General features: G+C 43.9%; 1 protein-coding gene across 1 annotated transcript in view; it reads right to left on the bottom strand.

Annotated features, from left to right (window-relative positions):
• Positions 1-711: 711 nt before the first annotated feature.
• Positions 712-15492, bottom strand: part of SV2C (synaptic vesicle glycoprotein 2C) — a 142930-nt gene continuing 128149 nt past the window's right edge. The window contains exons 9-12 of the mRNA XM_090278963.1: positions 15035-15168; positions 13715-13918; positions 13082-13241; positions 712-1321 (exon numbers count right to left, since the gene is read on the bottom strand). Coding sequence (XP_090135089.1) covers positions 1138-1321; positions 13082-13241; positions 13715-13918; positions 15035-15168 — 682 coding nt within the window. The 3' untranslated portion in view covers positions 712-1137. The remainder of the gene's footprint in view (positions 1322-13081; positions 13242-13714; positions 13919-15034; positions 15169-15492) is intronic.

The raw sequence follows: 15492 nt of genomic DNA, 5'->3' as shown, positions 1-15492 counted from the left end.
AGTGGACCTGCTTCAGGGATGCAGCTGCGAAGCCCAGGGTCAACACTGGGGTCACTATCCACAAGAAGCAGCACCCTCAAGGTATTTATTATTTTGCATTTCTCAATGGCTTTGGGTGCGACTGTTGCCCTAATTTGCAATTTACAAGAACTTAGATGACTGACAATCTCTACCCTAGAGACAGTTTGGATGAATGGCTGAATCAGGTAGGCAGACCCAATTTTTAGAAAGTGGCTTTCTTTTCCTGAATCTGCTTTCTGGCAAGATCAGTGGCAGCAGGGGGCCGGGGGTGGGCTGGTGAAAGATCTCTCTCTGATCTCTGATTTTCTAATGTTCTGAACCACATGTCCCAATCACAGAACTTATTTCCTCATATTTTTCAGACATTTAATTGAGCTTTCTGGCAGAAATCTTGCTTATGCTGCTCACTCAGACCTTTGCTGCTAACTGCAGAGCCTTTATTTTTCTTGTCAGTAGTCACCTTAATTGTCATTCCTGAAAGAGCTCCACCCAGCTCTATTTGTTACCACATGGCTTTCTTTGAAAGGCCCTGCTGTTACAGCTAGAATTGCTGGGTGTCCTTTTCTAAGTAAACAGAGTGACAGGAAATGTCACTGTTTGAGAGAGAGAGAGAGAGAGAGAGAGAGAGAGAGAGAGAGAGAGAGAGAGAGAGACAGAGAGAGAGACAGAGAGACAGAGAGACAGAGAGACAGAGAATCCTTCTCAGCCCAAATGCAATAATATGCCAACTTATATTTCCTGTGAATGTTGAACTAGGAGCAGGATCTATTTCTTAGAGCAGCATAGTCCTCTTCTTAGCTTCCAGACCTCCAGTGAGCAGAATCTTAGGAAGACCTGGCTGAATAGGACAGTAAAAAGAAAATGCTTCCACTGATTTTGGGGAGGCAGTAGCATCACAGTTAGGGAAGATAACAATGCATGGGGGTGGGAGGGGGGAATCTGCAAAATCACATACAAGGAGTTAAGACAGTATGCATCTAAATTTTAGTCACAGCAAGAGTTTGTGTTCTGATATCTGACCACCTTTCTATATCTGAAAAATCTGAAGTCTTGAGTCAGTCAGGAGGGTTGCCACAGGGCAGGAGAAGAAACGCAGGGTGGACGGCTTGTCTCCCGTCACATCAGGACCTGGGTTTGTGTGTCCGGCAGGCGCAGCCCCACCAGTCCTCCGCACACGAGCACAGTGGAGGCCAGCAGGATGGGAATTGATTTGGTGATGCTGACTAGGGAGCCGAATATTAAGTTCCCAAGGACGGCGGCAGCCTTGCAGAGAGCGTTCAAGAAGCCAAAACCTGTTGCCCTGCGAAGGAAGGAGATACGGACAAGGTTGAGAAAGTGACTTCCAAGAGTTTGATTTTAGACACAAATGTCCCATATGGTACTTTCCAATGACCTCCAAGTTTTGTGTATTATTAGAGCAAGTAACTAAATGCTTGTCAGCACATCTGGAGATGGAGAACTCCAGCCGTTGGTACTGTTCCTTCAACCCTCTGGTGACTTGCTCTTTACCTCCACTGATTCTTATTCTGCCCATGAGTTCCAATTTATTAAGAGAGGAAATTTCAGAGACTCAGATTCTTTTCTCTTCCAGAGTTAAATGAAAATGTATGACAATGTATTTCTTAGGTTTGGGTTTTTTTTTGTTGTTGTTTGTTTGTTTTTTTACTATTTTTCCTTAGCTTAATTAGTATGTGAGGTTTTAAATAATTAAATCTTCCAGAGAAAATCAGGGATGAGTGGATTGTATTCCTCATCCTTCCGGTACCCTGGAGGTAAACTACCAGCTCTCATCCCGAATGTTTTTGGTGGCAGGCAGAAGCTGAATACTGAGCTGGGAGGTCCATCCATGAGCTAGTGACACAGTTCTTACATCCTCATCAGAGTTCCAGGTAGGAGATCAAGTCCAAGAAGAGATTACAGAGCAGAATTATATTGCAGGCCTGGTGATCTTGCTCACTGTGCTGGCATTTAAGATGTGTAGGTGGCATGTCAATAAGACACATCCTGATCCTTAAGGCATTCTTTGGGAAGGAAAATCTTTATGTACTCTGTTATGTGTATTGAGTGTCATTTTACTGAAATCTTCTAGGGAGGAAATGAAATTTTGTTCATGAGAGTAATGATACCAATGACATCATGAGATCATATGAATTTCTGCTGCCTTTATGCCAGTCTGGTTGTTTTGTCTGTCACTGGATACACATGAATTAAAAGCATATTGAATGTAGGGTAATTGTCAGATACATTTTTTCCCTCCAGAGGGAAATATATTTTATTGCTGCAAAATGAAGCTGTTAGTACACAGCTTTTTTTTTTTTTAATTGATTTGTAAATTTGTAAGGGTAGGCCTTCCTTGGGCCAGTCAGAACAACCACTCGTCACTAATTGTGCTGTTCCTAGTGATATTTTCTATGATTTGTAGATATTTACTGAAGTTATTATCCTATCCAGCAATTCCCCTTCCTACACGGTAGGGAAAAAACCAGCCCTCTTCCTGTGCCTGTGAGTTAGTGCAGGGCCAATGCCTTCACTGATCAGGACAGACAGACCTGAGATAGGGCAGCAAGCACTGCCTTTCTTTCTGGCCAAGACATCCAGAGAGTAGATTAAGGAAAGGGTGTGACAGAATCTCTAACTGAAACAGGAACCTCTTGAGAACAGGGGAAGCTAATTTTGTATTCGTCTTCTTTTTCACCTGTTTTTAAAGAAAGAGATAAGTAATGCAACAACCACCAGAAAGATAAGGAGATTTATTATACTGATAGCCCATTTCAAATGAAATTGCAGGAGGCTATATGTTGGGTACCAAAGAAGAATCACTCACCGCCTCCTCCATTTCCATGGAGATGATGCCTTGAGACTGAAGTTTAAAAAAAGTAATAGACTTTTTTTTGCTCCCATTAACTGGAACTTATGACTTCCCATAAGGGAAACTATATGTATGTATTTAATAAAGTAGTCAATAGTGCTCTGTGCCAGGCACTATTCTAAAAATAAATAAACAAATAAGTCATAGACTATTTTGAGCGGTTTTAAGTTTACAAAAACAAAATAAAAACTGAGTGAGAAGAGGGCTCCCATACACTCCCTCACTCCCCCTCCCGTTTCCCCTGTATGCTACATCTGTTACAATTGATGAGCCAATATTAATATATTATTATTAACTAAAGTCCATGGTATATACCTTAAGTTCACTCTTAATGTTATGTATCCTATGGGCTTTGACAAGTGTGTAATGGCATGTATCCACCACCACGGCCTCATATTGAATAACAGTATCACTGCCCTAAAAATTCCCTGTTCTCCCTCTATTTATCCCTCCCATCCCAACCCCCGACCCGACCTGTTTCTGGCAAACACTGATCTTATTACAGTCTACATAGTTTTGCCTTTTCCAAAATGTCATGTAACTGGAATTGTACAGTATACAGCCTTTTCAGATTTGCTTCTTACACTTATTTTAAGCCACATTTTCCTTTCATAAATGACCAAATACATCTTAGGTAGTAAGATCAGCTGTGTTGTTCTGGGGGGAAAATGGGTAGTAAGTATGTTGCTGACAAGAAAGAAAAAATTCTTCTGTATGAAGAGGTCTCTCAACACTGAGTCTGCAGAATGACCCGTGAGGAATTTACGTCTGTGTTAAGATAACCATATTTTCCCCAGCAGTAAGCCTCTAGTGTAACTCAGAACAGGGTGTGAAACACAGGCAGCTACCTCTGTGTGTTACTGCAACCGTCACGAAGGAAAGGATGATGTCCTGAGACTTCTGTGTGGGACTGAGAGAGATGCATCAGGACCATCTGGTATCTGAAGTTTCTTTAAAAAGCTGATCCAGTCCTTACTTCCTAAGAATCTCCTTTTTCATTTACCAAGCAGAGGCGGTCCTTCAGATAAAAATCTTGTGTGGGTGCAAAGCATATCGCCTCCTTAAATTAATGCTGGCATTCAAGAAAACGTGACTGTCCTTTCCTTGGATAAGTAAGTTATTTCTTCAAATACTTGTAACTGAAGGGGTTGATTTTCTATTCATTGGAGGCACAGCTGTCTTAGAAAAATCATTCTCAAAGTGGCTCTCCCTTGGGGGTTATCTGTTTATATTAAAGTAAAGAAGTTTTAGTTTACTTATTCCCTGTTCTCATGTAAAGGAAGAGCATTAACTTCTGCAGACATGCAAAGTACAAGTCACCTTGTGCTCCTAAAGTCAGGGAGGAGAGTTCAGAGCTTGCAGGGTCCCCCCACCGCCACCCCCCCCTTGCTAACTCACCAGCCCGGCAAGCTACTGCATTCCTAATCAGCCCAAGATGTCACGTGCCCTCTTGTAACCAACAAGCACTGAAGACATGATCTAATACCTTTCTGTAAGCTCTCTCACTTGTTCCCCCATCTCTCCAGCCAGAATCCTTCGGTTTCAATTCTTGCTCAATCTATTTAAATCTTTTAAATGGAATCCACCCCCACCCCGCCCCCCAGTACCCTGTGATGGCAGCAGCCCTGTTTGCTTCTCGTTCCGTTACAGTGGGCCTTCTGCCTGTGCCATGAGTTCCCTCTGTCTGAGAGCCCGGTGGCCATGCAGACAGCTGGCTCAGGCTCAGCAGAGGGGCATGTGGCCGCCAGAGCGCCCCTCGCTGCAGCAGGACTGTGGCTTCTTCTTCAGAGCCTTCACAGCGTAGCAAATTCTGATTCATTTATATAATCTTATGTCCTAATTGGTGACAGCAAAAAGGAAACTGCTGACTCTGCTCTGGACAGAATGGGGGAGTTTTGCCCACCTATCCAGCCTCTTTCCTTTTGGCTTTTCTGACTGCAGGGCAGGGCCAGCTGGGGTTTTCTGAGGCTCCCAGGGAGAAGAAAGGGGCGCTGACCACTGGCAGCCCAGAAGCAGTGCCTGGCAGGGCTAGGCACCCTGTGAGCGGTAGCCATTGTTTTAAACACTGGCTGAAATGTCTGCCCCACCAAGTAGAGAAATTGTTAGGAAAAAAAAAAATTAATGCTACATTTTGAAAAGGACTGAAATGGGGAAGATCCAGACTGAGCTCATAGAATGTACCTGTCAAAGGGTAGAACATGAGCATTCTCTTTTCTAGTCTAAAGGTTTGGAAAGGAACTTTTCCTGGACAGCTCAGTCCAGTCATTAGAAGAAGCTTCTCAGCAGGGGGCATTTTGGAAAGTACAGGCAGTCTTTAAATCAGGACTACATTGTGATCGAAAGGCTCATCTGGAAGTTGGCTATTTGAAACTCAGAATAAATTCCATTTCTCTCACAGAAACAATATTACAGATGATAACTAGGCCCCTGGGTTAACCTGAAAAAGTTATTTTAACACTGAATCCATCTAAGCTATTGGACTACAATAGTAAGAGCCCTAGAAACCTCTTGAATATTTGTCTAAAAAATAAATGTGCCCTTCATATTCTCCTAATTTACATGTTTTTCTATGCATTTACCCATTCAACAATCATTCATCAAGCAGCATCTATCAAGCACTGCACTAGGCACCAGGGACCCCAAAAGGAACAAGATGAAGTACCCATCTGCACTAGACAGATGCAAAGATAGCATGATAATATATATAACCTACTAAGTGCAGCACACCGAGGATGGGGAGTGACCTCAGGCTGGGGTGGGGGCAGGTGAGCTAAGGCTTCTCAGAGGGGATGGGTGAGAATAGAACTGGTTTGAGGAATAGGTGGAGCTTGCCAGGTGAAGGATGGATGGTGGGCAGAGGTGGTGTTCTCTGCCTCTCAAAATATCCTCACATCCTCCTAACTTATCTCTGTGGTACCACACCCAGGTCTGCCTCAAACACCCTCTCCAATGGCTTCTCCACTGTGATGGATGGCCTGCATCCCTTCAGTCCCCGAACAAGTCTCCCACTTCCTCATGCAGCTGTTCTCAGCTTAGGGTGATGACAGCAACCTGGTTGAACTAGGGGGCATGGACATGTATAAGCACAGCCTAACCCCAGGGGGTTCAAACCTGGGTGCACAGTGTCACCCGTGGAACTTCTGAAATAGTGATGAGGCAATACCAATGCTCAAGGCCATGTCCTCAGAAATTCTGACATTACTGCTCCACTGCAGGCCCAGATGTTTTAGGTTTGGAAGCCAATGTGACTTTAGGTGTATCCAGGGCTGAGAACCCTGCAGTCTCCCAGAGACATCTGCATTTTGGAATTGATTTGGATTGACTGTTACATACTACAGGAAATTACACAAGCAAAACATCCACTCCACCCCTCCAACAAATGGTTTTTATTTTTGAATCCCCTAAGGGTGCTTTCAATCATATCCACGTTTTTACAAATCACAGAATTTTGCTGTCTTTCCCAATCAGTAATATAACATGTCATTGATGTTTGGTTTCAAAAGAAGTGATTTGCATACAACCATTATTTCTGTAGCCACGCTGTTGGCTAATTAGAAGTTTTCCAAATATGGGGGAACATAAATGATGTGGCAATGAGCACCTTCATATATAAGACCTCCTTTGTTTGGCTGTGTTTGTTAGGGAATCGCAGGCGCTGTGACACAGCCGGGGAAGATATCCCTGATGTGGGGCTGTGGCAACAGGAGAGGGGCCCAATGCAAAGGCCTTGTTACAGAGCGGGGTCCCCAAGGAGATGGGAGGGGCTTTGACCATAGAATGGTGATGAAAAGCTTATGGGGCCTGCGTAAAATTCTCCAGGTGGCCACGACTGGTCACAGGCTGCAGTCAGGCATTGAAAAATAAGGCGGCAGCCATTTTAAAGGGAAGGAGGGAGCTCCACGCGGTTTACAAGGAGGTAGAAGGGGAGAGCCACAGGGGTTGAAAGAGAACCACGTGGTTCTGGGTTAAGAGCTGGAAAAAACTGCGACACAGGCAAAATCTCTCCAATCAGGCACGGATGATTGGGAGCTATCAGCAAAGGTGAATTGTGTCTGGAAAAATCCACAGACTTCTATTTTCCTAGAGGGAAACGGTACCTCTGACTTTTCTGTTCTAAAACTGGCCTGGTTTGGCAGGGGGAGCCAGAACTATGTGTTTGTTGGTGTTTTAAAGAAAGTAAGACTTAATGGCAGAAATCCGCCACTAATCTAAATCTGTATAACTTTTAAATAAACAATTCCTTTTCTTTTCACCAAACTCTGAGCCCCCCATAACTGAACAGCCCGTGGGTTCTGTTTCAGGCTCACCAGCCTCTTTTTTTTCTCCCTCTCTGCTCCCACTCTGTAACCTCTCATGTATCCTGCTTTCACAGCTCATTCGCACCAGAGACAATGGGTTTCTCCCTAACCTGAATCTTTCCTTCCCTTCCAACTCTTCTTCAGTCACTTAGGTTGGACTGGGCAGCCACGGAGGCCTTCCCTGCTGGGTGAGGCCCCATTCCTGCTCCCCAGAGGGCTGGCTGGCTTCTACCTGTAGGACAGCTCCCTGTCCCGAGTTAGGCCCCAGCCACATCTTTGGGATGGGGCCATGTCGTCTTTACAGCCACTCAGCACAACCCCTTTTGGGACTGGCCCAGGGATGCTTAGGACACTATGCATTATGGAAATTGAAATAAGGAAATTCTTGATGTCTTTAAAATAGGTTGGAAGTAGGCTTTGGTAACAGCCATTTTAATGGGCATTAGTTGGGCCATTTCTGTTTATTGTTGCCAGACTTAATAGCTTGCTTTTTCAGAGGGGAAAAAAAAAGAATTCTAATGTCACTTTCTTAAGTCAGAAAAGACTGAATTTTTTGATCTTCAAAGAAAGGGGAAGTTGGTCTCATCTGAGTAAGCAGTGGTTGCATGTGTGTGTGAGCTCTGCGTGTACCTGGGCAGATGGTCTCCCACACCACAGCAGGCAGGGTCTCCTTGCCCACCATCAGTGGGGAAGGGCTTACCCCTCAGCTGGGAGGAACCTCTAGGCCTACAGCAGCCCCCCATCTCCCTCCCATCCCCATTGCCATCACCAGGTCTTTCCAGTGCTCATTCCTGTTGAAATGCAAATATTTGTGGGCGGGTGATAATGAAAGCCTTTGTGCCTTATCATTTATCTGGTAAACTTAGCTAGGAAGTGAGGGCCTGGGCCAAGGTAAGTAATGATGGAATCAAAGTGAGCTTTGGGAGGCAACTTGAAGTTCATCTAAGGCTGCATAGCCCAATTGCCAGGTGGGCTTCCTAGAAACAGATTCCTAGACCTTCACCCCAGTGCTATGGGGAGGGGTTAGATTTGTTGTAGTGGAAGTGGCACCACAGGGTCACACATCTGGGCTTGAGGCTACCTGATCCAAGGCAAGTTACCACCCCGCTCTCTGTGCCCCGCCTCTTCACCTGAAAATGAAATAAAACTACCTACTCTTGTAGGGTTGGAGTAAGGATTAAATAAGGTTAAATGAGGTCATCTAAATATGCAGCACAGTGACTTACTCACCCTCCATTCCTCAGATGAGGAGACTGAGCCCCAGAAAGGTGACATAATGATGGCAGAGTCTATGTAATGCAGAGGAGAGTGGTGGTGGCATTTCCACAGTAAAAAGTGCTACCACACAAAACAATACATATTTGGTCTTGTCCCCAGTTCTTAACTCAGAGCTCCTAAAAACCGTCAGCATTTCCTGAGTGACAGAGCCTTTTGTTATTCATAAGGAGCCCCTTCCTAACACACCCGTGTTTAGTTTACCCTAATGAGGTGACAGAGGGTGTGGCCCCTGAGAGCCTCCTGATGTGTGTCTGGTCACCAGAAAGGCCAAAGTTGGAACTTTCAGCTGCCTCTATGACTTTCACCCACTGATTTCAGGGGGTGAGGGAGGCGGGGTAGAGGGGGCAGGATATTAAGCTCTATAAAAACTCTTGTTGCCCTAGCTGGTGTGGCTCAGAGGACTGAGCGCCAAACTGCAAACCAAAGGGTTGCAGACTCAATTCCCAGTCAGGGAAAATGCCTGGGCTGTGGGCCAGGTCCCCAGCTGAGGGTGCGCAAGAGGCAACCACACACTGATATTTCTCTCCCTCTCTTTCTCCCTCCCTTCTCCTCTCCCTAAAAATAAATAAAACCTTAAAAACAAACAAACAAAAATCTCTTGTCAACAATGAGATTTGATAAACTTCCAGAGTGATGAATGCATGCAGCTGCGGGGACGGTGGCCCACCTGGCCGCAGCATGGAGCTCTATGCCCTTCCTCTCACTCCTTGTTCTACGCACCTCTTCCACCTGGCTGTCCCTGAGCTATAGTCTTTTAAAATAGATTGGTAAACATAAGTAAATATTTCCCTGTGTTCTGTGAGCCATTCTAGCAAATTATTGAGCCTGAGGAGGGGATCCTGGGAACTCTGATTTATAGCCAGATGGTTGAAGGACAGGTGATAAGCTGACACACTATGGAGTCTCAGGTGGGGGCAGTCTTGTGGGACGGAGCCCTTAACCCGTGGGATTTGATGCTCTCTCCAGGTAGAGGGTGTCAGAATTGAGTTAAATTTGTAAGATGCCCAGCTGGTCTAGAGGTATTGTGAGTAAAGGGAAAAAAATAAAGCTTAACGTGTTTGCAGTAGTTGTTTTATTTCATTTTTTAGGCACAGAAAAGTGATGCTCAATAAGTATATATAACTTTAATTTCAAATCTACCGGCCTCTTTTTGAAATAACTTGGGGTGGCTTGTAAAAGACACAAAATTAATAAAATTGGAGTAAAGGGGGAAAATAGGGATGAGGAGGAACAAAGCAATTATCTGGATCACGTGGATTTGGCGGAGACATAGGCTCTCCATCTCCCAACTGAACAGCAGAGAAGGAAATATGAAAAGAATTACATATACATATATATATATCTCCACTTTAAAATGGAGTCGTTGCTGCCACCCAGAGGAACTGCCTTGCAGGTGTTCTGCCTCTAACCTTTGGAAGGCTGAAACTGGGCAAAGTAACCATTGCACTGGACCTAAAGCAACACTGTCCCAAAGAAATGTTTGCGAAGATAACAAGGAAGCAAATATTGTGACTGCCAGACTAATGACCACTGGACTGAAATAAAAAACATTGTTTAGAATTAGCTTGCCTATGTTAGCTTATCGGCACCAATAGAAACACCTTCTGTCTGTTGATGTAACTGTCCCCTTCCCTTTCTCATGAGCGCCCCTTATCTTTGTCTCCTAATTGGAACACGATTTGGGTTTCTGCCTGAGTCAGTGCTTCCCAAATAGCTATTATTTTTTATCTCAAATAAATGCTTGTTGCCTCTCACTTGGGTTTTTTGTTTTTAGGTTAACAATACATAGTGAAGAGGCAGAGCAGCTTCTCTGAGGGGGTCCTAGAAGCCCCTACATAACAGGATGGGGAATGGGGAGGGGTGGACTGTGCAAAAAGCACAAGGTTATTGTCATGGGCAATGTCCTGTCCTCACTGGTGTTTTCACAGAAAATGCAAATGTGACCCCTAGTAAAAGTCAAAGGTATAACATTAAAGGTGAAATCTGTAACATGGTCGACAAATGTGGTTTTCAAATGTGATAACTTTTGTAGTACTTAGACCATGCCTTAAACTATGTTCCCCAAATGTAATCATTCCCACCAGGATCTTGATAGGAGTTGACTGTGACATGGCTCAAGAGGCTACTTTTTAGCTTGGGGCCTGGGATCAGAGGGTCCTATTCTGATCAATAAGGACAGATTCTAGAAACTGGGCAAGGAGTTGGCAGTGCTGAAGTTCTGTTATGAAAAATGACAGTCACTAACCAGACATCTTCTATTCTGTCTCCAAACAGAGACTACAGGGGATTTGCACACAAAACCACTGGGGTTTTTCTCAACAGCAGAGTCGGAAGAGAAGGTTTTAGCCTGAAACAGAGCAGGTGGCACTAGCTCATTCGCCTGGACCTTAGCCATGCTGCTCGAGAACAAGTTACCTCTAATTCACTGAAGGCAGGGAGGACCCACATACTATCTGACAGCGTCTGCTTAAGTGCGAGAGAGTGTCAGCCAGCCGGAATGCACCTCCCAGGCCTCCCAGTCACTGCCCAGGCTGCTGCGCTCTGACATTCATCACCTCGTTTTGCTGTTCCAATAACTGAATGTGACAGGAATACTATGACAGGCAGGTTCCCGGAACAAGCAGAACTCCTCTGAAGCTGACATGGCCACCCCTCTTCCCCTGCAGCAGCCTTGTCAAACCTTCCTTAGATTGCTGGTCTGGGGTGTCTCCACCCAGCTGCCCATGCCTGCATTGCGGCTGTCTCAGACTTCCCCTCCCCCCATGCTCTCTCACACAGGCACTTCCCCTAATCAAATCTGTGCATGTTTAATCCCATCTTGACCTCTGTTTCTTGGAAGACCTGAACTAACATAAACAGCAATTTCTGTTTTTATCTTAGTTGACGGTCATCCTTTCTGACAACAGCTGAAAATTGATATCCCAAATGTCTCTGCATAGCCCGAGAAAACCCTCCTCCACTTCCAAGTCCAGACAATACTGACTCTATCCTCCAGCAGAGAGGGTGTCCATGGTGACAAAGCACACACAAAATAAAAGAAGGCAAGGCCATTTGTCTTCACTCAAGTCAAATGGCAAAACAGGACTTCTATTATTTTAATTATTCAGCTGCTGAAGCTGTACCCCAAATCCCTTCTGGTCCTTTCTCTGACATGAGGGGCAAAGTCTCTGTGTCTCCATTTTGGGGCAAGATACATCCTTTTCTTCTAATAGCAACCTTTTTTGGTAACTGGAAACATGTTGGGCTTTTTCTCCAATAGACCAGGAAGGTCAAGAGATGTGTTCTAGAGACCTCTTTGTGCTTGCTTAATGCAGAGCTAATGCAGACACTTGCAAACGTAAGGTAAGGACCTCTCAGGACTGATTAGTGTCTCAAAATGTGGGCCAAGACAGACTATTAAGATTCTATTCCTCACCACCTTGTTACAGCTTTTCACACTGTTAGTCAGCAAACTAAGTAATGGACACAATTGTATTCCTGCACTGGTTTCATTGTGAGACAGGATAGTAAGAAGCCAGGAAAATTCTTTGGCAAGTAGAATGGGGAAACTGAGACAGATAGCTGATTCAAACTGGCCTCATCCAGCACCCTGACTCACCTGCCTCCTTCTCCCTTGCACATCCGCTCCCTTAAAGCATTAAGTCCTCAGGACAATGAGGTTCTGATCAGCATCAAATCATCTTAGGAACAAAGCCTTGGGTCTGTTGACCCCAGAGACAGAGTTTGGTCAAACCAGGGATAACATCTAGGCCTCAGCTGTGTTTCGGCTCCAGGCCCAGAAAAGCAGCAAAACCAGATGAAGCGATGCCATGGCTGACACCAGGACCCACTGCTTTGACTAATGACCCCCTGCCCCTGTGTCAACCAATCAGTGGAGACCACAGCCCTTAAAAGAGGCACCTGGAAGGCTCATGAATATTGTATTGAAATCCTTCCCTGAGACCTCCCCTAAAATTCCTGCCTTTAGAAAACAGATGAAAACCCTTAAGACAAAGGACCTAGCATGACACAGTCTCTCTCCCTCTCTCTGGAGCACATCTGTGCCTCCCCCACTTCCTTCCTAAGGGAGGTATCTTTGCTTTCTTTCTCCAAGGGCCCTTCTTCTGCCTCAGTGACTTGTTTCCTGAGTCCACACAGCATGGCTGGCTCACTTTTTCTGCTTCTGTAACTTCCTTTCTAAAGGACCAGTGCACTTATGCCCAGGCTCAACTCTTCCTCATGTTTCCAAAGGGCCAAGGCAGCTCCACCTAGGCTCGCTGCTGTTTCTGTGAGCTTGCCTCTTCTAGGTTAAGCCCTTTCTTTGTTTCACTGTCCCCAGCTTTAATAAATGTATTCTCAAAATCACCTGGACTTGTGTTGTGCAATCTTTCCTGCACGAAACCAAGAACTGAGAGCCCACATCACCAGTAATAATTGTCCTATTAAATGCTGCTAGTAACTATATCCCCCAACATTTTCCCTTCAGAATATACAAGTGAAACCTGTAATTTCACATGCCAGATATTTTTGGGTTTTTACTTTCTTGGAAACATGACAATCTGGTTTATTTTCTCTGACTTTTCAGTGGTCCTGAGGGGCTCAGAGTGCCTCTTCCTAGAGGTCCATTTCAACATACCTCCGGTCTGTGGGGTACATTTCCACAGTGACCACATCAAGAGAGTTCCAGGCCGAGATGGTCAACCCATTGTATAGACACAGCATACCTATCATCATGGACTCACTGGTGCCGAACCAAAGAAAGAAACAGCTGATCCCCGAAAGCACCATGGAGCCACCTGCCAACAAAGCAGACAAAAGGCTGGGCTATTTCCTGTCACCTTGATAGAGCAAAGACCCTTGGGTCTTCAGGGCTTCACAGCACCACAAATCCCAAGGTGAAGCTGCACTCTGGGCTTGACAAAGCTCAGGTACAGGTGTGCTCTCCTGGATGAAGGGTTTGCCTCTCTAACTGCCTTCTGAACACAGCAAGCATGAAATACACATCATTAATTACTCAGCTGCTTAAGTGGAAAAATATACATTAGTCACCCATAATTAGTTTTCCAGTCTGTGAACTCATGGAAGCTGCTCAAATGAAATGTAATTAGACACAATTTTCACTAAAATTAGTCTTAATGAAAGATCTTAAGGGATTTCTCTCATCTCTGTGGGACGCAAGTCCCTAAGGGGGCAGGAGGTACAGTGGGAGATGGGCTCCTTCTCAGTTGCAGGGGCAGCTCGTTTATCTGACAGGGAACCAAGCACATACCTAGCATCGTTAAGCGCCCAATTCTGTCCATCAGGAGAGCGGATACGATGTTCCCTGGTAACACAGCCAATGTTCCCAGGAAGTTGACAAAATAAATCCAGTAGGCACTATAGTCATCATCAAAGGTAATCTGGCATCCCGTTTTATTGTGAAAAAAAGAGCAGTTTTGAAATTCACTGTCAATGAATTTGTATTGCTCAAAATCTGTGAACATAAAGAAAGATCATTCATCAAACTCATAATAGTTGTACACGTGTAGAAGAAAGCCAATCAAATTCAGAAAAGAATCATGATATTGTAAATTTCTGGAGGGCTTCAAGGCCTGGTTTGACTTTTAGTGTCTTTGCTGGACCAAAGTGCAAGGTTTAGGATGTTACATTACAAAATATGGTTGGCCCTTTGTGTGTGGGGATTCCACATCTGTGGATTGAAAAAAGAAAAGTTATGTGGTTGCTTATGTGTACTCTATAGTTAGGCCCATGGTGGATGAATCTGTACTACATATGTACACATATGTTGCTATTCCCTAACAATATAGTATAACAACTATTTATATAGAATTTACGTTGTATTATATATTAAAAGTGATCTAAAGATGATTACAGTATATGGGAGGATGTATGTAAGTTATAAAAATACTACGCTATTTTATATAAAGGGCTTGAGCATTCATGGATACTGGCATCCATAGGGGTCCTAGAACCAATCCCCCAGACACTGAGGCATGGCTATAGCCGAATGAAGGAATAGCTTTGTTGAAAAAATGAATAAATTAAATTAAAGAATCCAGATATCTTTTGATTTCTTTTGACTGACCACTTCTAATTTTAGTACTTGTTTATGCCTTTATGATGTTAGTTTGTTCTAATTATCATGTTATATAAGGGTTATCATTATAGTACTAATAGCATTCATACAACAATTACAGAAACAATTTGTTTCAAAATACGCATTAATCAGCCATATGTCCACCATCTCTGCTGACTGTAGTTCAGGTATGATGACTTAAGCAAACACCAGATTTAGAAACCAGGATTATCAAAACAAATAAACTACATGTTAATTCTTTGCTTTAAAAGCTATTTACCAAACAATTTATTTTTCAACTTTGAACTTCAGCAAGTCCTATTTGCATTGAATATGACAAAAACAAATAATACACACTCAACTTCGATCCAACCTGATTTAGGGAATCCATTAATTTATACTTTAATCTCCATTTCCCCCATAAGCCCTTGTCCACACTGTCACATGAGTATCATTTCTGCAAAGCACCAGGCCCTCTGAAGAGGCCTTAGCAGGGGTAAGTAGCACACATACCTGTGTGGTCAAAAACAGTATCAATAAATGTGCAGTTCTTGAAGTAGGTGTTGACTGAAGTCACATCCTCAAAGGTGCAGGACTTAAAAACTGAATCCTTAAAAGTTACAGATTTGAACTTGACCCCTAGGAATCTGTTCAACATACACACACAAAAAAATTCATATCATTGAATTTGGGTTAAAAGCTAAGTCAAACAGGTTTAGAGATGGGATGCCTCTCTATGGACTCTCAATTATAAAGGACATTGGTTTCTGGGTTTTCTAAGCTCTTAGCTTTCCCCCCTTTTCCTCATGTAGCCTGTCCTTTGGCTATCTGTTGCTTGCCAAGTTTTTTCTCCACCAGAACAGACGGCATTCAGGATAACTTCATCACTTAGATTTTTGCAATGTTGGTAAAAAGTTTTTGGGGTTTGCAACTACAAGTAGAAAATTTGGAGATTACTTGTGGCTATTAAT

This window comes from Furipterus horrens, unplaced genomic scaffold (genome assembly GCF_987537825.1).
Source record: "Furipterus horrens unplaced genomic scaffold, mFurHor1.1.pri manual_scaffold_5, whole genome shotgun sequence".
NCBI classification, from domain to species: Eukaryota; Metazoa; Chordata; class Mammalia; order Chiroptera; family Furipteridae; genus Furipterus; species Furipterus horrens.
The sequence above is the reverse complement of the archived record's forward strand: the minus strand, read 5'-3'. Positions and strand labels throughout refer to the sequence as shown.